At 36.4% G+C, this 22,931-nt stretch overlaps 1 protein-coding gene across 1 annotated transcript; it reads left to right on the forward strand.

Annotated features, from left to right (window-relative positions):
* Window positions 1-657: 657 nt before the first annotated feature.
* LOC149256438 (uncharacterized) lies at window positions 658-2,977 on the forward strand. The gene is made up of 2 exons (XM_089457424.1): window positions 658-1,172; window positions 1,354-2,977. The coding sequence occupies exons 1-2, from the start codon at window positions 1,167-1,169 to the stop codon at window positions 2,779-2,781; spliced, it is 1,434 nt and encodes a 477-aa protein (XP_089313550.1). The 5' UTR covers window positions 658-1,166; the 3' UTR covers window positions 2,782-2,977.
* Window positions 2,978-22,931: the final 19,954 nt, after the last annotated feature.

Genomic DNA, 22,931 nt, shown 5'->3' on the forward strand with positions numbered 1-22,931 from the left:
GACAGTTGGGAAAACTCACCGATATAGAAGTACAATTGCAACCAAAGTGAGGGAGAATGTCAATGAAGAGTGCACAATTATAGACTTAGGTTGAACATTGCACAGACACAGTCTTGATGGATTGCACTATGCATGTTCAAGCTTGCATAAAGGAAGCGCGCTTATGAATTCATCAAGGACTGAGCATCTTTGAGCAATTGACTTTGAAAGTTACAATGTAAGTAGAAAACTTAAACACTTAGCACAACATCGACCAACCATAAAGTGACTATAGAGCGACAAATAAAATCCTTAGTAAGCTCCAAAATTCAAATATGGACAAAATTTTAGAAGTTGCCTTCAACAACACTATCATTATTAAGACATTATTAATTTAATTATATAATCATATATAAAATAAAAAGAAATAGTATCAATCGTTGTTAGACCTAATCTCTAAAATGCTATGTTAATTACAATGGAATCTGAATTATAAAATTAAATTGTAAATTACATATTAGCGTTTATTAAACGAATAAATTAAGTCAATAAACAATGCATAGCACCGCTTGGCTTCGGTGGAGAGTCGTCGTAAGCCAGAGGTAGAGGAAAAAGAACCAAATGATATTTTGGGGATCGATGTCTAAAGCGCATATGATCTGCCTCCATCATTCACCAGCACTGACAATGTGAACGTCGTACGAAGCACACCAAATGCACCTCTTTTCATGTGGCACCCACGTGAAACGTTAGAACATGATTGGCTAGGGGTGTTCGGTAACAGTACCAGCGATCAGAGATTTAAAAACGATAAAGAAACATCTTCACGTTTCTTCAATGAATCCTCTGTGTGTCTGCTGTTAGCAGGGGAGAGTTGTTGCAATGTCTGATCGGTTCCAGATGAATCTATATCATAGATAGAGATCTGACGTGTTGGTTGGGGTTTATAACCACTCCTCGAAGAACCTGCAGTGAAAGCATCGAATGCTCTGTCTGTTCTGTCTGGATGTTCCACAAAGCGTGCAGAGACAATACGGATTCTGACGCTACATATCTGCAGCTATGCTAATTTTCGAGGCTGAAGCGACATGAACAGAACAGTTTGATGAGAAAATCTGAATCTATTGTTGGACTAGATTTTTTCGTTTCTTTATTGGTTGCTTCCAACGGAGCCTTGCAGGGTTTGAATGGTGGTAAGGGAACAATCCACATTATTTTATGTATATTGAATTTCGTAGCAGTAGGTCATGGATTGCTAGATCCTAAGGAAATCCCTGTGGATGCGAGCGATATGAACGTTATATATATAATCTAAACTCTAGTGTACCAGCACTCATTAGTACTGAGCTAATCTTTCTTTTCAAATATTTGTAGATTCAGCCAAGTTTGGGTTTGGAATTCAAGAACTGGGATTGGTATTCAATGGATAATAATGGGCTGCACCGCCATCAACATCAACACCGCTTTAAAAATCAGTCTTTCTCGTCTGCTCTGCTCGATGCAATTTGTAAGTCGACAGAAGACGAGGCAGGAATGGTGTATAAAAAGAGTAGCAATCGACAAGAGACGAGAAATGTCGAGGCCGAGTATAATACACTCACGAGGAATTCCAGTTATAAACGCGTTATCAAGATCGAAAGACAAATGGAGGAGGATCCATGGTTGCATAATGAAAAACCTATGTGCGGGAGATCTAGCAGGATCGGTGTTTTCAACGCTGAAAAATACGACACCGAGGCTACATATAGCAAGCACAGAGAATTTCATCTGCCATTTCAGCCTAATATATCATCAGCGCCATCGTGTTCTTCTGATTATACTAGTGATTCCAATTCCAATTGCCCATATTTATCTTCAGATGCGGAGTCCCTCTATAGACGTACTTCTGCTATTTCTGCTGCTAAATCAGAAAAGAATTCTTATCATGTGGGTCGTGGAGACAAAGCGTGCAAATTGGCAGTTGGGCGAGAAAGCTCTCGAGATTTTCATGGAAAATCTTCTGTTAGATTTGCGGAAATGAGATCTACAGAGAAGCCTTTCATCCCTGCAGAACATCCTGCTAAAGTTAAGTCAAAGTCCAAAACTAATAAGGATTCCAAGAAGCCCAAGCAGCCAAACTCCCCTGGCAGGAAGCTCGCAAATTTTCTGAATTCGCTGTTTATGGCTGGTGGTACCAAGAAGCCAAAGCTTTCATCGTCTTCTTCTGTAAGTGAGTCCACTTCATATTATTCTTCTGAAAGAAAACCCGCCTCCGTTTCTTCATCTTCTTCTTCAGTCCATTCCAGGCCATGTTTGAGTAAATCATCCAGAGGGCCGAAGAACAGTAATGGGGTAAGGTCTGTAAGATTCTACCCAACAAGTGAGATTGTGGATGAGGACTCTCGCCCTCGTGGGGAAAAGTGTCTCCACACAATGGAAAAATATCCATCGCCTAACCCAAACCCTTCTAATTATCCACACAAACACACATCCATGGATGCCTACAAGCTTCCCATTCTCGGCAAAAAATGGAAATATCGTGGTCTCGAAAAGGATAGCCATGCTGCGGCAGCAGCAGCTAAGGACATAATCGCGAAGTATGAGAAAGCAGACAGCATTCTGAAAGCTGTAGTAATTACAAATCTTGACAAAGAAGAGGACGAGGAAGACGATGATGATGCCAGCTGTTCAAGCTCTGATCTGTTTGAGCTGGAGAATTTGGCAGGAATTGACATGAACAATATGTACCAGAAAGAGCTTCCTGTATATGAAACTACTCATCTGGAGACTAACAAAGCCATTGCAAAGGGGTTAGTTGTGTGATAATTCACACGCTGTAACCCTGACAAAGTAATGTTCACATATGTGTTGCAGGTTACATGGTAATTGGCAGAAACTCAAATGAATATTACAATATAATAAATTGTTTAAGTTTTGAGTAGACGCTCTTAGTGATGTCCACGAATTATCTACTCTACTCAATTGATTTACGATGGGAATAAACAAAAAATTTCGTGTACAGTAGCTTATATTTAGATATCTTAGCTGATGGGAATTGTCTTACGCCTGGTCTGAGGCTAGTTGTGGATATTCATTGTGATAATTTCTTAGTTGTGCTGGAAAAACTGTACTTCTGCGAAGAAAAATCGTTCCACTTGTGCTTAAAAATGATACCATTTCAAATGCATTGTTGTAACTATCAAAGCCCCTCTACAAGGCAGAATTGTCTGGGATCACTAAAAGGGAATGTAACTTAGTTGGTTGAGGGAGTTTGGGTTCATCTAATTGTTAGTATTCCTAATGCTGCTTACGCTATCTAGTCTATGGAAGCAAGAATAGAGCATATGGGCGTCCTATGCCAAAAACTACCAAAAACTAGTCTGCCCTAAATTGAAAGCCGTGGAGCATTATCTACTACCTCTGCAAGTTCATCTTAATGATATGATTAAATTAATTGAATATTTCATTGATAGAATTTCATTGATGCAGAGCTGCTCTTGATTTATTTTGAAGATATATAGAGCTGATAAAAGGAAGTAAGCTGCCTAATCGAATGGCAGAGCGGTTCTGGACCATCCATAGGCAACGATAACCTTAACCAGTAGTTTCTTGATTTGCATCATTCATGAAAAACTATAGCCTCAATGAGAAGTAGTTTCTTCAATTTGCAAAGTCTTCAAGCAAATTACTGGTTATTGACATGCCTTTAATATTTGGAATATCCATTATAAAATTAGAATGTTTGTCATGGTTTTTTTTGGGAAGTACAGCTACTCTATAAACCACAAACTGGAGTGAACAAGCTGAGACTTTACTCATGGTTTTGAGTTTACTCGAGTCTTGTGTATATAGTTGTAATCGAAGACTGTTGTTGTTGAAAAACAGTGGCAACCCGAGGGGTGCAGATATCAACAGACGTTGGAAAGAGCCAAATCTTAAGACATCTTAGTGCTATTATGAATATGTGTCAGCCTTTGTCGCGAGTACAATGTTTGCACTGTTATTCAGTCTAATCAGAGGCTATGTGAAACCGGAAAGCAACCAACATGAACAAGCACATACCTACTCATAAGTCTAAGAGTCTGGTTTGTTTTCTCTATTTTAGTGATCACGGGCCAAAATTATACGTAGTAATTTGAAATACGAGCAGGTCGAATTTTCATTGTGAAACATGCATCAATCATTCAAAAGCATTTTCATTACAAAACTCCAATAACAAGTAGACAAAAACTATAAATTTGAATAAATTTTATTCTGCACACCATGGATGTGCTTTGTAATTGCATTTCCCACAGAGGACAGTATTTGGAAATTGTCATCGTGATCGGAATCTAAGCAAAAGCCAACATCTTGGATATTGGTGCCTTTGTTTTTCGTCTGACACTCTAAACACTGAACTGCAATGGTCTATTTCATCAGCTTGGGCATCAGCTTGGGCATCAGCTCGTCAATTCATGGCCACTGGCCAGTTACACCTTTCCTTTTTCGAAAAATAAGTGGGGAGAATTCAGGACTAGTTGCATCTTACCGTTTTCCAAAAAATTCCCTGCCTATAAAGTAAAGAAGCAGCAACAGGTACACGAACTTCACCGTGTCTCCTTTTTCAGTTCAAATCACACGCGCACACATGCACATGCACGCACGGTTGCACTTTCATTTGGCATGGCCACTGAGAGCTCACCCACATACACTGGAATTTGGAATCCAACAGAAATAAATTAATCTAAAAGAGCCCTATTCTAATCAATTGTGTTTTTTTAAAGGTGAAAACGGTTGTCAGGGAAATCAAACATTGGGTCGAGTCCAAGTCAACTGCGAGAAAAAAGGAAAATCTAATAAACTAAATTTTATGCCGCACTCTACCTACCTATATATATATATATATATATTTCAGAGAGAGAATTCATGATGTTCCAAGAGTCTCAGGTTTATAACGAGAGGGACCAGTCCTTCCCTTTGCCTGCTCTCTAAGTTATGTAAAGAGAAAGTCGTTGTAATCAACATATATCGAATAGTGTAGGGATAGCTCTTGAACTTTTCCTTCACTCGTTGCATTTTCCCTTAACAATTCTCTGAATACTAGTCAACGACAGCAGGATTATATTACTTTCTCAATTAACATGGGTAGCCGACACCTCCAGAATATCAAGAACAATCAGTTACCTAGAATGGTCCTCAATTATGATGTCGACCTTCAAAATCCAACCAACAGATGTACCACATTCCAGTATTGGGTCTATTAAAATATGTTATTGCTTGCCCACAATATCAATTAAAATCGACCTTCAAAATCCAACCAACAGATGTACCACATTCCAGTATTGGGTCTATTAAAATATGTTATTGCTTGCCCATAATATCAATTAAAAACACATTCCAGTATTGGGTCTATTAAAATATGTTATTGCATGCCCACAATATTAATTAAAAAATGTTATATGAGTATGGAGTTTGTAGACACCCTTGAATGATCTCCATCCACTCTTATATTTTGGTTTCAATATTCGAAATGGCATTCCTTCCGCCATTGTTCTGCTTTATGTTGTCATGGAATCAATACCGGTCATGCATAAGATAGTTCATGGAGGTATGATGGTAAGTAGAATAACTAATATGTGCTATGTGCTTTGGTATATGTCATGTGTAATCCTGAGAAGTATAAAATATTATAAAAATAATTTAGTAAGTTTGGAATATTTGCTTAAATTGTGGTTCTCAATGTGGTTGAATATTTTATTCTAAATAAAGTGCTTAAGCTTCATTTATTCGTTTCTCATAACGTGGTAAAGCACCGCTGGTAATGCATTTTTTCCTTTTTGTTACTTAATTATATTGGAATTGTGTTTTAAATTAGTTTCAAGAGAGTTTTTAATAGCATTCAGATGATTTAAATTATTAATTTTCCTAATGCATTAAAGAATAATACTATACATTAAAATTAATCATAATATTTAAATAATACTTTTTGAAAAAAATAAATAAATAAATAAATATTTTACATCAAATATAAGTAATTTGAAATGTAATTTAAAAAAAAAAAAATTAAATGATTTTAATTATTTTATTGTTTAAGTTTATATTAGTATTAGTGTAAGTTAAGAGTCATCATTATCACTAATTTATTTACAATTCATAATAGTATATATATTTTAATTACTTTAACAAGATGTTTATATTGAAAAGAGAATGCTAAATTTTTTAATTACAAATATTATATGTAAATATATGTTTAAGATTAAAAAAATTCATTTTTATGGTTAATAAAATATTTTATTACAAATAAAGTATTCCATCTTCATTTATTCATTTCTTATCCAAATGGTTTGGGAATGGTAATGTTTTTTCTTTTCTTTATAGAAATTATGTTTTCAATTAGATTTTTGAGAATTTTTACTCGATTTTCCTTATAGGACTTCTTTGAAAAACAAAACTCACCAAAAGGAAAAAAAAAACAATACAAATATCTCATAACAAATACAAATTTAAATAATTTGAAATGTGAATTGAAAGAGATTTATTAATATATTTAATATTGATAGTAGTATATTTATCTTAATTCCTTTGATAGGATGCTTAGATTGAAAAGGCGTTGAATTTTTTTAATTACAAATATTAAATGCTAATGTATATTTAAGATTTAAGAAAATAATATTTTCCATTTTCATTATTAATGAAATATTATGATTAAATTTATTAATTGCTTACATTTTATTAATCCTAAGTTGTGATTATTTACATTATGAAACCATTTTTTATTTATATTACTAATTTCTAATTCTTAAATTTGAATTATAGGCAACCCTCTTGCCACAGTTGTCCTCATTGCTTGAATTAATGTCTTAATTTTATAAATATTCATGAGTGATTTAACTCATGTAACTAGATAAAAAAAAAAAAAAAAAAATTAATCTATTAAATTATATCATTATTTATGTTAGTTACATCTAGATTACAAATAGTCCCATATTTATATTATTTTTTATTTTTCTTCTTTCAGTATGAAAAAAGCTTGATTGTATTATAATCCGATAGAAGATAAGTCATTCTGCTATGGTATTGGATACAAAAATGGGTTCATTCATGACAAAAGTGATATAGCTTTTAGGATCTAAATGAGAGAATAGTCATATTGAAACAAAACCTTACGAGCATAGTTGCATGAATAGGATAATTGCCTTTTAAGAAGCATTCTTTGCTATGTATGAAGAAAGTATGCATTTTGAAAATAGAATACTAGTGGCCAAATATGTTAACAATGAAGATTATGTACTGAGGAGAGAGAAATCTAGAATCTGGTACGATTCTGCTTCCATTTTTATGTCCATTTTCCAATTACCCTTATGTGTTGCTTCCATTTTTATGTCCATTTTCCAATTACCCTTATGTGTTGGGCTCATGTGCATGAGTATTTAGAGATTTGTCCACATGATATATAGTATAATCATTCCTTGTTCTCCAGAAATAATAGATTCTATTCATCCATCCTATCAGTTTATGATTTTTTATAAAATGCTTGGCATTGACATGGTCTATTATGAGTTTAGAGTCACCATAGATCTGCAGCTACTCAATATTAAGGAAGGTACTGAAAAGAAAGAGTCCTGATAGAGCCATAGAGCCATAGCTTTAGCCATGTTGTTTGTTCCTTTTCTACCATTCCAGTAGATGGCAAATTGTTGATCCTTGTTCATAACTATGTAGACCCCATAGGCACACAAACCATTTTATATAGCCCCATCAAAAAAAGCTCTAGGAAAACCCATCTCACATGATTTTTGTTCCTCTCGTTTTCCTTTTTTCGTGAGAAATATGGGGGGGGAAGAGAGTTGAAAAGGGTGATTATGTTCTCAAAAACTGACTTGAACTTTTCCTTGTTGTGTTGGAATAAAACCTTATTCTTCCATTTCCAGATTGACCAAAATACTAATAAGGGAATAGATCTCCAAAATACTTTCTGATTACTCCACCATTCCGATGCCTCTTTAGGTGAAGAATACCAAACAAAATTGAAACCAAAAACAGACACTAGATTCCTCCAAAGCGCAAGGGAATGAACACATTTCAGGAATATATGGGTGTTTGTTTTCTCCCCTGCTTTGCATATTAAGCAAATTCTAGGCCCGTGCCACTTCCTCTTCAAGTTCTCGCATGTGAGATTTTTATTATAAAAACCAAGCCAAGAGAAAATGATAATTTTATGGGGACTGGAAAAAAAAAACAGAGAAAACTGTTATCAGATTGAGATATGCTACACTGAACTAGGGTCAAGTAGATGTTTTTTAGATTGAAATACCGATATAATTTATGTTAGTTACATTTAGATTACAAATAATCCCCTATCTAATTTTATCTAATTTTAAGTGACCATAAACCCCTTTAGTTACAACTATAAAACCAAATACCTATTGAATTACTCATCTATTAGATTATATTATTCTATATGTTACATTCTATTAGGTAATACGATTCTATATATTAGTTTTGGATTAAAAAAGTGAGGAAAACTACATTTAGTGATATATCTCTATATCAGTGACGATAACTAGATTTTGTTATGCATATTTATAAATAGCCAGAATTACATTTACTCAATCTGTTACAATCAATATGTAACTCTTCATCCCTATCTTCCTTTTTTCCTGGTGTTACAAATAAGATTCACTGTAACACTTTTTTGCATTATTTTTTCAAGTTACACTTTATTGCACACGTCCCTTCATCCTGAACTGATAGCACGTCCCTTCAACCTGAACCGATAACAGGTGCATCACGATACTGAGTTTTGGTTTCGAAGTAACTGATTACGGTATAATACAGCCTTAGAAATCACGTTATAATTAGATGACTAATACGTAATACGTAATTCGATTGTGCTGCATGTCTGCGTATAAAGTGACTTCTCATCCTGTCATAATCTGTTTAATATTATTCTCTCTTGCCTTCTTCCATTGGAATACCTTTAAGTCACTAAAGGTGAAGGAATGAATAAACGAATAATAGCAAAAGGGTCCAGATCAATCAAAGTGGTGATACCAGGCGGTGCACGTTAAACTCTCAACCTATCAATGATTCGTAAGGCCCTTACGCCATTATAATAGTGGTACAGTGAGGCCCCTGCACCATTATAACAGTGTTAAAGTTGCAAGCATTATGACTATGTGTTATTTGTTTCTTATTTAGTGTAAACAAACTGAATTACTAAATTTAGTATGACAGTGCACGAGATTGTATTTTTGAGAAGACAGAATAGAGCGTATGCATGAAAAAATGTACTAATTACAGAAGAATGTAGCGATATTTGTTAATCGGATGAAAAATGAAGTGGTTGCATCATAATCACGTAAAATCTATTTAATACGAGCATTTATCAGCGGACACAATTATAAGTAATATGCAGTGGACAAATATGTTTGCCACATAGGTAAATGACAGTGACAAACATGTTAAGCGTAGGCCGTTTACAGCGTACAAGCACGTGGCGAAGGGAAGTTCAACCTTATGAAGAGAATCTTAGGTTCTATTGAGATATAGTCATAGATAATTTTCAAACTAATTATGAGAAATATTAAACTAATAATTAAAGAAAATAATTTGTGTAAACATATGAATATTTATAAGAAAAAATTATAATTAAAAACTAAAAAATAAATTCATAATATCAATTTTTAAAGTGGTTTAGAAAAAAAATTTGATAAAATAAAATAATTGTTGTGTTTTAAGTTTGCTTTAAGTTGATTAATAATTATGTCAACGTTGTGATTAATTTTTTTTTAAGTTGATTAATAATTATGTCAACGTTGTGATTAATTTTTTTTTTAATATAAATTCGTAAATTTTATTTATATATAAAGTACATCAACATAACTTTTTATAATAGTAGATTAAAGATCACATTAAGAGGGAGAGGGGGAGACAAGGAAAGGGTGAATCACCATGATGACAAATTTATCATATCAAAATATTTTATCAATAAACAAATATTTAACATCGTTGTAACATAGCAATAAATAGAATTATGTATCAAGAAGCCATCATCATATAAACAAAACAAGAGAAAAGCTTTTACTAAGCTATTGCGGGACGAAACCACATTTTATTTTTATCTTCTTCTTCAATTCATTACATAGAGAAACTACTTGCAAAAACTACAACTTGATTGAGGCACCAACCTCGAAATGTGCACACACCCACTTGCAATAGGCTACAACCTGATTGAGGCACCGACCTTGAAGATGTGCAAGGTTCGACTTACTATGGGCTTCAAATTGGTTGAGATACCATCCTTAGTGGAGGCAACCACCTTCTTTTTCAGATGCTAGTGGACCACTTTTCATAATATTTCAAGGTGGATCCACGTGCTCTTCAAACGATATAAGCCTTCAAAATTGATTCTACTATTGTCATCCACCTAGCATACCTTTTTCATACATAGTTACATCCAGTTCATTAATACGATCTCATAAAACTCTTCTTAGAACATGTTTTGTGCATATACACAACTTATGCTACAACTTGCTCATAAGTCCCCAAAACAGATAACATTAATTCTAGACATCAAAAATATATCATGAAAGTTTTTCATACGATTAAAATTGATCATGGCTAAATCTTTATCGCCATGCGTCTTCAGGAAGCAAATTCGGCTCCAAAGTGACCCAAATAGCATATAAAATAAAAAATTACATTAATTGTTCGACAAAATGGCATAATGTAGGCACATTATATATAATGGACAAAGTGTGACGGGAATTGTATAAAAGGGCTACCCTTGATTCTCTTAACTATAAGAAAAAATGAATTTCCATTTAAAAATAAATAAATAAAAAGTATACACTAATTCAAACCTCTAACCTCACCAAAGAAAAACACCATGTCAACCAATTGTGATATTCAATGCCCTGTGCAAGGATAGGGTATCCAATTTATTTGTGTCATCTCAGAGAGACATTGCCATGACACAACTTGTTAACTAATCATTGAGCTATGCTCTAGGGTAGTTAGTGACAAGTCACCAATCGTGCAAGCTAATCAACAGAGATGATCAACAATCTAAGTCATCACGTAAGCCAATAAACAAAGCTAATTTTCAATCTAAGTCATCTTGATGGCTATTCAATAGAGTCAATCAATAGTCCAAGTCATTTTGTGAGCTAATCAACAGTCCATGTCACCGTGCAAGCCAGCCAATTTCCCATGTTACAGATTAGAAAAAAAATAGGCCAATCGAAGCCAATCAACAGTCTAAGTCATCTTGCGAGCCAATCAACAATCCATGTCATCATGTGACCCAATCAATAATCCATGTTACAGAGTAAGAAAAAAAAATCGATTGAGGTCAATCAGTAATCCAAGTTGTTGTGCAAGCCAATGAACAAAGGAAATCAACAATCCAAGTCATTGTGTGATCTAATCAACAAACCAAATCAATAGTCATTCCAAACAAACTGCATATATATATCAAAAGATAGGCCTACGAGAGATTCAAATTGTCAAGCAATCATGTGTAATGAATTCATAAATCTAGCTGCAGAGCTTGAACTCAAACTTGTGACTAAGCTACCTGAGCTATTATTTGAATTGTCTTTGTTGGAGTGATGGCATGGTGTATTTATAATCTTCTTGTGGACCTAGGGCACATGAGGGCCAACCTTGGGGTTGATCGGTGTTCCAATATAACCACTTTCAAATGCTAATGGAGTGATTATCGACCATATGATTATGAACCATAGGGCTTGATCCTTCGACAAGGTGACCTTGCCAAATGACCATGTCCATATTTTAAGGCTTCTAGAGCTAGGGATTCCAACAATATGAATATAACTCATGATCTAGTCCTCAGGGGTGCATATTCATCGACATGTTGATGTCAACATGATGTCAACATGATGTCATCATATCATGTGGTAGCTTGTGAGAGATGCCATGTGTCACCCATTTTTTTCCTTTTTAGGAATTAAAATATGCTAATTGTTTCTGCCTTGTGGTGGTCCCTGGTGTCACCATGTCACCTTGTTGATGTGAACCTAATAATTTCATGCCACGTCTTTTCCATGTCATAATTGTTATCACCTCATTTCCTTTTATTTTTTAATCAACTACCATGTGTCACTATCATCATTATGCCACATTACTATCAACATGTTGTACTCGCTACAACCACCCTCCAAAATTTTTCCTTTGCTTTGTTTTGGAGCCTCCCTCCTTAAAATCTTAGCAGCATGTCTTCTACAACTCAGGCACTTGTGTTTCATTCAAGTTTATCTTTCACTTTGCAACTTGTGTTTGCTTACTTGCTTTTCTGACTAACCACAAACTGAATCCATGACTTGGATTACATCCGGTTCTTGCTTTGTCTTGGAAAATTGTGCAACCTTAGAGGGCAATCAAACTTGGTCTCATGAATTGTGTAGAGTATCCCAAAATTCATCTATGCTCTCCATAATTGTGCAGAATAGTTCGACAAACAACCTTTCTCAGAGAAATTGCGCAAAATATCCCGACACTAGGCTTCAGTTCAGAAATTGTGTAGACTCAACTAACAACTTGTCTTCAGCAAGGAAATTATGCAGAGAATGAGAGGAGGCCATAGATACTTACCCCAGGAATTGTGCAGAAGCATTCCTTTGGCTACTCCTCAATGTGTGTGCTGGCAAGTTGCCCGGTTCCCTCCAAAACTACGCAATCTTCCCATGCACGAATGACAGCCTTTCCAAAAAAATAAAAAAACATCCCTAAAAAATAGGGATCTATTTTTAGCACTGGGAGTTACACTCAAGTTGATTTTAGAAACTACCCGCCACTTTTCACTTTTTCCTAGATTTTTGGCATGCACATCATAAACCCTAAATCTACCAAATCTATTTAAGTAACACCCGAGAGCTCATTCTTCATGTTAGGTCCCTATAATATTAGTGATGCCCCCATTACTATTGTTGTTGTATCCCTTATTGTTATTATTGTGCACCTATTGTCCACACATTGTTATTATTTTTCCCCATAGAACCCCTCTATTGTTATTTTTGTGCGTTTATATTATTATTGTTAGGTTGGCTTGCTTATATTGTGACCCCGTAGACTCCTATATATAGAAAGGAGGTTTTGTCATTTGAATCATCTAAGAATTGTTCATTTGTGTAATGTAAAGGAGGTTGCCCCTTCGAAGAGGCTTATTTCTAAGGCATTCATCTATCTTTTCTATCTTTTTACGAGTTGGTTTCATAACATTTGGTATCAGAGCTTTGGATTCTAGGGCTTCACTGCTCCAAATAGGTCATCATGCCATTTTCACTATAACTTTTTTTTCTGCGGTGTTTCAGAAGATAGAAAATGAACCCATTTTAGGTGAAATAGTTCTGAACTCTGGGTCCAAATTTCAGAGCTTTCCTCGCTATATTTGTGGAGATATGATCTGAGGATGTTGGAATTTTTGCAGACTCCCGAATTACATTCCAAACAGGTGACATGGGGAAATCGTCATAACTTTTGTTTTGAGCATCAGATTGAAATCTCATAAGATGCTTCAGAAAGAGGATGACCTCTAGTTTTCTGTATATCAGTTTCAGGTACTAAGGTTGAAACAGTGACACGTGGCACATCATACAAGTTCGTTCTACTGAACTAGTCTATAATCAGGTCACCATGGGAGATTTGGCATAACGCTTCCTTGGAGAGTCCAATTTTGATCAGACTAGTGGCATTGGAAAGAGGACACAGAGGACTACTACAGGTCACGATTTTAGAATGGGAGATCCAAAATTACAGAGGTACATCAGATTCAATATCGAGCTCCTACAAGTGAAAAAAGGTGTGTACTTCTTAAATTTTTGCATAAGCTTGGTTTGAAAAATTAGTTTGAGGGAATTCAAAGGGCATAGCGAAGCATTATTATCGGTAATTAATGCCCCGAAGAAAGAAAATGGAAACACCTAGTAAGCAACCTGAAAGCTCTAGCATGACTCATGAAGAAGAGGAAGAAATGCAATATGATATATCAATATTACGAAACCAAGTGCAACAAATTTCACTCGCACAAAAGGTAATAGAAAATAAGATGGATGGTTTAAAGAAAGATGTAGAAGCTAAGATGGATGGTTTAAAGAAAGGCGTAGAAGCTAAGATGAATGACTTGGAAGCTAATATGGACGGCATGGAAACTAAGATGGACAGCGTTGAAGCTAAGATGGATGACGTGGATGCTAAGATGGATGCCAAGATGAATGGCATGGACGATAAGATGGCAGAATTGAAGATAAATTTGAATAAGGTGCTATAAGAAATGGTCACTAATGGTGAAAGGGTAGTAAAGGAAACTCATTATGAGAACAAAATAAATGTTAATCATGATTTCATAGACTCTAATGTTGGATTGAAGACCCACAATGTTCCAAAAATCGATATGAAGAAGTTTGATAGCAAGGATCCCAGAACATGGATACTACAGGTGGAGCAATTTTTTGATCACCATAATGTGAAAAACACTCAAAAGGTACGCATTGCAACTTTATATTTGGAACCAAATCAGTTTGTATGGTATCAATGGCTTTGCTCTCGTCAACAAATTGTCACCTGGACAATTTTTACTGAAGAAATGATATCACATTATGAGGATACAAAAAGCAACACCTTTCTTAGCCAATTGATAAATATCAAACAAAAGGGTTCAATGATGGAGCACATTGAGGACTTCCAAAAATTGAACATAAGGGTAAAAGATATTCTAGAGGAGCATAGGATTGATGTGTTCATAAGGACTTTAAAGGATAATATCCAACATGAGATTCGTCTTTCAGAACCTGATTCATTGGAGAAGGCATTAGCAAAGAAAATGGAAAGCAAAATTATGCCAACCAGGAAGCCTACCACTCACAACTATAAATATAGAAGTGTTGCTGCCCCTAGCCTTCCACAACCTATAAGGTTGACACCACAAAAATTGGAAGAAAAAAGAGCAAAAGGGCTTTCCTACAGTTGTGATAAAAAATACACTAAAGGTCATAAGTGTGTTGAGAATAAATTATTCTACATTGATTATGAAGAAGAGGAAGAAAAGGAACAAGAAATGTCAAAAGAAGAGGATATACTCCAGGAACAAACCCTAGATAAAGAAGACATGAATCCGACCATATCTTGTAATGCATTGGCTGGAATTACCACTCCTCAAACTATCAAGATGGAATGACATATCGAGAAGAAAAAGGTAATAGTGTTGATTGATTTGGGAAGTACCCATAATTTTATTCATTGTAAGATAGCAATGGAATTGAATTGCTTCCTATATCCAGCGCCAGAGTGTCAAGTGATGGTTGCAAGTGGAGGAACTATAAATTTCTCTGGAAAATACCATAATATCAAGCTATCCATGGGAGAATATGTATTGAATAGTCCAATGCTTTCCATTCCAATGGGTGGTGCTGATGTTGTACTAGGAGTCTCATGGTTGCAATCCCTGGGTACAATAGTTTTTAATTTTCAAGAACTTTTCATGAAATTTTCTGTGGAAGGAAAGGAAGTTGAATTAAGGGGTATTGCAGGGAAACCGGGAAAGATAATGAGCTCTAATGGTGTGACAAAGCTTCTAAAGAAGGAACAACGAGGTGTCACTGCACAATTATGTTCGCTAGGGGTTCCCACATCGAAATCATCTATTTCTCCAGATCTCCAAAAAGTCTTGGACAATCAGGCCGTATAGATATCCCTATGCCCAAAAGAGTGAAATTGAACATATGGTTGTAGAAATGCTAGAGGCTGGTATAATTCAACCTAGTCAAAGTTCTTTCTCTGCTCCAGTAGTATTAGTTCACAAGAAGGATGGATCATGGTGCATGTGTCCAGATTATAGGGAGTTGAACAAGCTCACTATTAAAGATAAATTTTCCATTCCTGTCATTGATGAATTATTGGATGAATTGCATGGATCAATTTACTTCACCAAGTTGGATCTTTGTTTAGGATATCGTCAAATCAGAATGAAGAATGAAGACATTCCAAAAACAACATTTAGAACTCATGAGGGTCATTCTAAATTTTTGGTCATGCCTTTTGGCCTATCTAATGCACCTTCTACATTTTAAGGTTTGATGAATTCCATTTTCAAACCCTTCCTTAGAAAATTTGTGTTAGTATTTTTTGATGATATACTAATCTACAACAAGTCTTGGAAGGATCATGTCCCACATGTTGACATGGTGCTCAAACTATTGGAGGAGAAACAATTATATGCAAAAATCTCCAAATGTTTCTTTGGAGTACAAGAGGTGGAATATCTTGGTCATATTGTATCTCATGAAGGTGTTAAGGTAGACCCTATAAAAATTAAAACCATTAAGGAATGGAAAATCCCCACATCCATAAAGCATCTACGAGGTTTTCTTGTGTTGACAGGGTATTATCACAAGTTTGTTAAGAATTATGGGAGAATAGTAGCACCTCTAACAACATTATTGAAGAAAGATGCATTTTCATGGACTCCATAAGCAACAAAGGCCTTTGAACATCTTAAAGAGGCAATGCGCCAAGCACTAGTCTTAGCTACACTGAACTTCACAAAAACCTTTATTGTGGAATGTGATCCCTCAGGAAATCGAATCGGTGCTATTTTAATGGAAGAAGAAAGGCCCATTGCTTTCAAAAGTCGTCCAATCAAACGAAAGTATTTACACAAAGCTATTTATGATAAGGAAATGTTGGCAATACTACATGCACTTAAGAAATGGCGACCCTACCTAATGGGGATACACTTCAAGGTAAAAACAGATCATGATAGTCTTAAATACTTTTTAGAACAAAGATTATCTTCAGAAGAGCAGCAAAAATGGGTCACAAAGATGTTGGGTTATGACTTGAAATCATAAACAAAAAAGGGAAGCAAAATGTCGTGGCGGATGGACTCTCAAGAAAGGTTGAGGATGTGGAAACATTTCTTTGTGCTATTTCTATTATCCAATCAGATTGGATAAATGAAGCAAGGGATGAATGGAAGAATGATGAGGAAGTGTGGGCACTCATTCAAAAGATACAACAAGATCCCAGTACATTTGATACATTTATGTAGAAAAATGATTCATTATGGTACAAGGATCGGGTATACCTATGTAAGAATTCCCAACTCAAACAAAAGAATCTTATGGAATTGCATACCTCTCCCTTAGGAGGGCACTCAGGATCTCTAAAAGCCTACCATAGAGTTAAGAATGATTTTTTTTTGGAGGGCCTTAAACTGGATATTCAAAAGTTTGTGGCGGAATGTTTTGTTTGCCAACAAAATAAAGTTGAAACAATTAAGACTCCACGACTATTACAAACTTTATCCATTCCAAGCCAATGTTGGGAGGAGGTTTCAATGGATTTTATCATAGGTTTACCCAAGTCCGAAGGAAAGAATGTTATCATGGTGGTAGTGGACAAACTTACCAAGTATGCACACTTTTGTTCATTATCTCATCCATTTAAAGTGAGTACAGTTTCTACTGCATTTATGGAAACAATTCAAAAGCTACATGGAAACCCAAAGATTATTGTAAGTGACAGAGATCCCATTTTCACTGGAAATTTTTAGACATAATTATTTTCTTGTCTTGGTACTCAGTTAGCTCATAGCTCATCCTATCATCCTCAATCTGATGGGAAAACTGAGATAGTAAACAAATGTTTGGAAGGATATCTTCGTTGCTTTGTATCTGATAAACAGACACAATGGATCAAACGGTTGCCTCTAGCTGAATGGTGGTATAACACTTCCTTCGATACTGCAACAAAAATGACCCCATTTATCACACTTTATGGATATCATCCACAATCCATCACATCATATTTAAGAGAAAATTCTAAGGTTCAAGCAATGGAAGATCACATTGAGCATTAGCAACAAGTTCTCCAACTCTTAAAGGACAACCTCACCTTGGCACAGAATAGAATGAAACAGCAGGCAGATCAACATCGCAGTGAAAGAAGTTTTGATGTAGGTGATTGGGTATTCCTACGGCTATAACCATATAAACAAATGTCCCTCAAGCAAGCTAAGAAGGATAACAAATTATCACCAAATTATTGTGGTCTGTACAAGGTGTTGCAAAAGATAGGTACTATGTCATACAAATTGGAGCTTCCTCCAACTTCTTGAGTGCACCCAGTCTTACATTTTTCATGCTTAAAGAAGGTTATAGGTGTCAAGCTTCCAGTTTAGACAGTATTGCTAGAACTTGATCAGGAAGGGAAAATCATATTGGAACCTGAAGCAGTCAAATAAACAAGAACTTGACAGCTATGAAATAGATCAATTTCAGAGTATCTCATCAAGTGGAAGAACTTACCCGTTGAAGATTCCACATGGGAGGATGAGAATTCTATACAGAAGCATCCATAACTACTCAAGCGTTGAGGACAACACTTTTTTGAAGGAGAGAGGCATGTTAGGTCCCTATAATATTAGTGATCCCCCCATTACTATTGTCGTTGTATCCCTTATTGTTATTATTGTGCCTCTATTGTCCCCATATTGTTATTATTGTGCGCCATAGAATCCCTCTATTTTTATTTTTGTGCCTTTATATTATTATTGTTAGGTCGGATTGGTTATCTTGTGACCCCGTAGACTCCTATATATAGAAAGGAGGTTCTTTCATTTGAATCATCTAAGAATTGTTCATTTGTGTAATGTAAAGGATGTTGCCCCCTCAAAGAGGCTTATTTCTAAGGCATTCATCTATCTTTTCTATCTTTTTGTGAGTTGGTTTCATAACAATACACATTCGATCTTGGAGCTATGGCATTCCCGATGAATCTAGAAACCTTCAGTACAGTCGACACAACGTTTCCGCGTAAGTTTTGCTTTTTAAGTCTTTTGCTGCTTTTTCTATCACTTTTATTTCCTTAGCTTGTGTGAGTGGTTTTTTGCATGTTTTGTTGAATGATTGTTGAATTTTAGTTTTTTAAAACTTACAGAAGTTTTGTTTCAAGGTTCTCATTGTCTTTCTTAAGCATCGAATGCATAACACAGTTTTTGCACTAACGGTCGTCGCTGCGGCAACTCTCTCCACCAGCTTCATTGTTCATCCATTTAACTAATTATCACATTAGTTTTGATTCCATGCATGATCATTCACTCCTATATACACCATCCTTCGTTCGTGCATTCAAATCTACTCATTTTCAAGTTGCCCTTAGGCAGATCTGGGCTGCCTTGGCTCAAATCTTGCTTTGCTCGGCATGCGCTGCGCATTCCTAGAACTCAAGGCTCTACCTTGCCTCCAGGAATTGCACAGAAGCTACGTGTCGGTAGCCTCCAACTGTGCTCTACGCAATTCTAGGGGACAATGCGCAGTATTACCCATTGGGATTGCACAATGTGCAATCCCAGCTAGTAGTCAAGTTGACTGAACTGCGCATTGCATAGTTCCATTCCACATTCAACACAACTGAACTGCACTCTGCACAGTTCTAGTTAGCAGAATGTATCACTGATAGATGGGACTGCACAATGTGAAGTTGTAGCTAATCGTCTCCCAACTTCTGAGAGTCACTACTATCCAATATTTCCCAGTAGTCACCCAACTTGTTGCATGATCGATCCTTGAAGTGCTTTGTGTTTTTAAGCTAAAATTTTCTTGCTATGAGTGCCCACTCTGTCTCCAGGTACATCAGTTGTTGAGTGGTCTCTCAATAGTACAGGCATCATGGTTTCCAATAGAACTAGATCAAAGGACACTATAGAGAGTAGCATTGGAGATGTAGTTGAACAGGTGCCAATGAAATTTTCCATCTACGCAGACACAAATGTTTGTAGAGAAGGCCATGAAGATCAAATGGCAAGAAATAAAGGACATATTTCCAGGAAGTTTCAAGGAAGATCTGGAAGATTGACAAGATTATGTCAAGATTCACAAGTCAGGCTTGTATAGGGTTGCATAGAAGTACTCTGCCTTCTCGTGCACAGATATCATTCACTGTTTTGTTTCACATACCAATCCTGAGACGATGAAATTCAACAATACCAATGGGACACAACTTGCCACCTTCAAGAGAAAAAAAAATCATCAGATGTATCACTTTTCGTAGCCAATGAACTACATGGATGCATTGTTATTCACTCCAAATAGAAATGTAAACACTAGATATATCATGAAGAATTTGGTAAAAGAGCCATCGAATTTCAAGACGACACCAAACCAGGTCTAGAAGAAAAAGTCACTCAGTAAAGCTTGCCAACTCCTGGTCATCTTTGCATGTCACTTGTATGGCCAAGAGAGCATGGAGACCTTCCTATAGAGTTGTGTTATTATGTTAGATCAGTTGGCAAATGAAGGAAGGCATTTCAACTGGTCAAACATGTTGGATATTTGGCTAAAAGTGCATGTGTCAAATGCCCAGAATCTGCCTAAGGATGGACAAGTAAGATTCTATATGTCTACATACCTTCTTGATGCAATCTATGCCCAACAGTAGTTCCATGGCATGGGTTGGACATGGACACCATCAGAGGAAGTTATGAATTTTTATTACAAGTTTCTCTCTGAGTGCAACTATAGAGGATTCATGGCGAGGTTGTCCGACCACTTCATCGCCCCGCTGTACAGGATGCTATTCGAACAAGATCCACCTTGCATGTCCCAAGAAGTGATGGAGGCATTTCTTAACAGTGCATATTGTTAGACCTTACTTGGTGGCACCTTCATCAAGATGTTCGGCATGGAGAACCCTTTGATTGAGCTACCAATGTTTTCCACAGAAAAATTGGTCATGCAAGAGGTTGCATACCACATCTCCATAGGGTTATCAGTAGGACTGCACAAGTGGAAGAAGGCACCATGGCCCACTCTTCCTTTGTGGATTGGGTTATACGAGATTTGTACCTTGAAAGATGCAGATCTTGAGACCAAGGACTTGAAGAAGTTTGGGTTCGACATCAAGAGCTTCAATGCATATGACCCCCACTGCATATGTAAGAACCATTGTGCGAAGGTGTGCTACCCTTGGATCCATGGGCCATGTCATTGGCGAGAGGAAGATCCTTTCAATAACTCGTCTAGGCTCAATGAACCGGTCAGCATGGTGGTAGAATGGAAAGCAACACTACAGCCAACAACACCATAGGAAGCAAAAACAACAACAACAGTGAGTAGAAATCCCGTGTAAGACAAAGGCAAGAGGAAGATTGCAAGAGCACAGAGGCTGAGCAAAGCTATAAGTTCAAAGAGGATCCACTTGTTAAGAGAGTAGTTTTGGAGATAGATGCAAAGAGGTGACAATGTGAAAGGAGAGTAGAATGGAAGAGAAGAGAGAATAAAATGTTGGAAAAGATGGAGAGGAGATTGCAGGATATGGAGAAGAAGCTGCAAGTAGAACAAGAGAGTAGGAGGAGAGAAATGGAAGAAAGGAACAAACAGGAAGAGGAAGAAGGAAAAGGCACACTAATAGAGAAAATTGCGCAGATAGAGGTTGAGACAACAAAGCAGCCAATAGATGAAGAAGAGGGTGAGTAGGTGTAGGTTCAAGATCTTTCTTAGCAAGTTGAGCAATTGGTTGAGGTAACAAACATGGAGACAAAACAAGAGCTAGAGGACCAAGAAATCGATCTCATGGCGAGAGAATTTGAGGTCGCACCATATTCTCCACCACCTCCAGAATCACAAGCAGTCCAGAGCGAGCAATGAGAAGTTGTTCTCCTTGATGATGATCTGGAGATAGATTTGTACAATCTGGCATTTAACGAGTCACAACAGAGCATTGTACATGCACGAAGAAAGAAACTCTTGGATGATCATACATCACTTGCGCAAACAAAAGAAAGGGTGATTGTACTAGATGTTAGAAGACATCAAGTTGTCATGGTCGAGGCTTATAAGGATTATGAAAAAGCCACGAGTTTGGCAGTCAAGTTGTTAATAGCATAGAATGATCAGATGACGAAGGACTTGCAGGAGGCTATGTAGAGAACATAGAAGTCCACAGGATTTTCCATGACAGATATGAAGAATGAAATAGTGGTAGAGATATCGACTTTGGAGGCCACCATGTGAACACTGTATAGCAGATTTGTCACCGTGCACAAAGTGGTTGTCCATCTATACGACTTTCAACAGTAGTGGGCATAGAAATCCCAAACTCTCAAAGATATTCACATTGTTATTGTGCACATGCAAGAATGGACAATGAGATACAAGGGAGCCCTGCTTTCCTTGCATAAGAGGATGAAGCCAAAGGCTAAGCTAGACAAAGCACAAATTCATATGTTGACCTCAAAATATGGGCATCTCCCTCCGCTCATCACTAGCATTGAGGCTTCCTATGCACAATGCCTTAGGAGTCTGGATGTCATAGTGCGAATGCAAAAGATCCCTTCCATTGTAACCCTCACCTAGGCCATGAGGAATAACTAAGTGATGTTGGATGTCAACAAGTACATAGAGCACTTGATGTGCATAGCCACTGATGAGGACTTGCATCTTAACAGAAAGAACATCAAAAGGTACATCATTGGTCTAGCCATAGTTAGGACAATGATACGCATGCATCAGGATGAGCTAGATAGAGGTTTTAGAACCATATACCCAAAAGCCATAGAGGCAAGAGTCTTCTTTGAAAACTATGTCACAAAATAGTACGAGGATGTAATAGCACAGTACCAAGCTTGATATCACTTCGTCACCAAAGATCAATGTGACAAGGTTACCATGTTTTCCTTTCCCCAAGACCCTGAGTGATGTTGTTTGTCTTGTTAGGCTGACTCAAGCCTACTTTTGTCCCACATGGCTATATGTGGAAATTGTGTTATTGTAGACATATTGTAAGTGAAACTCCAAGTGTCATTAGTGGAATGTGAATAGTCACTGTTCTAATGTCAAGAGTAATAAGGGTAGACCAAGAGTCAAACCAGAATTTCAAGGGTCACCCCAACCTTTGCTATATATAGAACCTCATAACTCATAGTACAGGCTTTTGGGAACAAAGATTTTGGCTAGGAATTGCTTATAGAGGGC

Source organism: Pinus tabuliformis, chromosome 7 (genome assembly GCF_031772625.1).
Source record: "Pinus tabuliformis cultivar Carrire ecotype Pingquan chromosome 7, CPIR1, whole genome shotgun sequence".
NCBI classification, from domain to species: Eukaryota; Viridiplantae; Streptophyta; class Pinopsida; order Pinales; family Pinaceae; genus Pinus; species Pinus tabuliformis.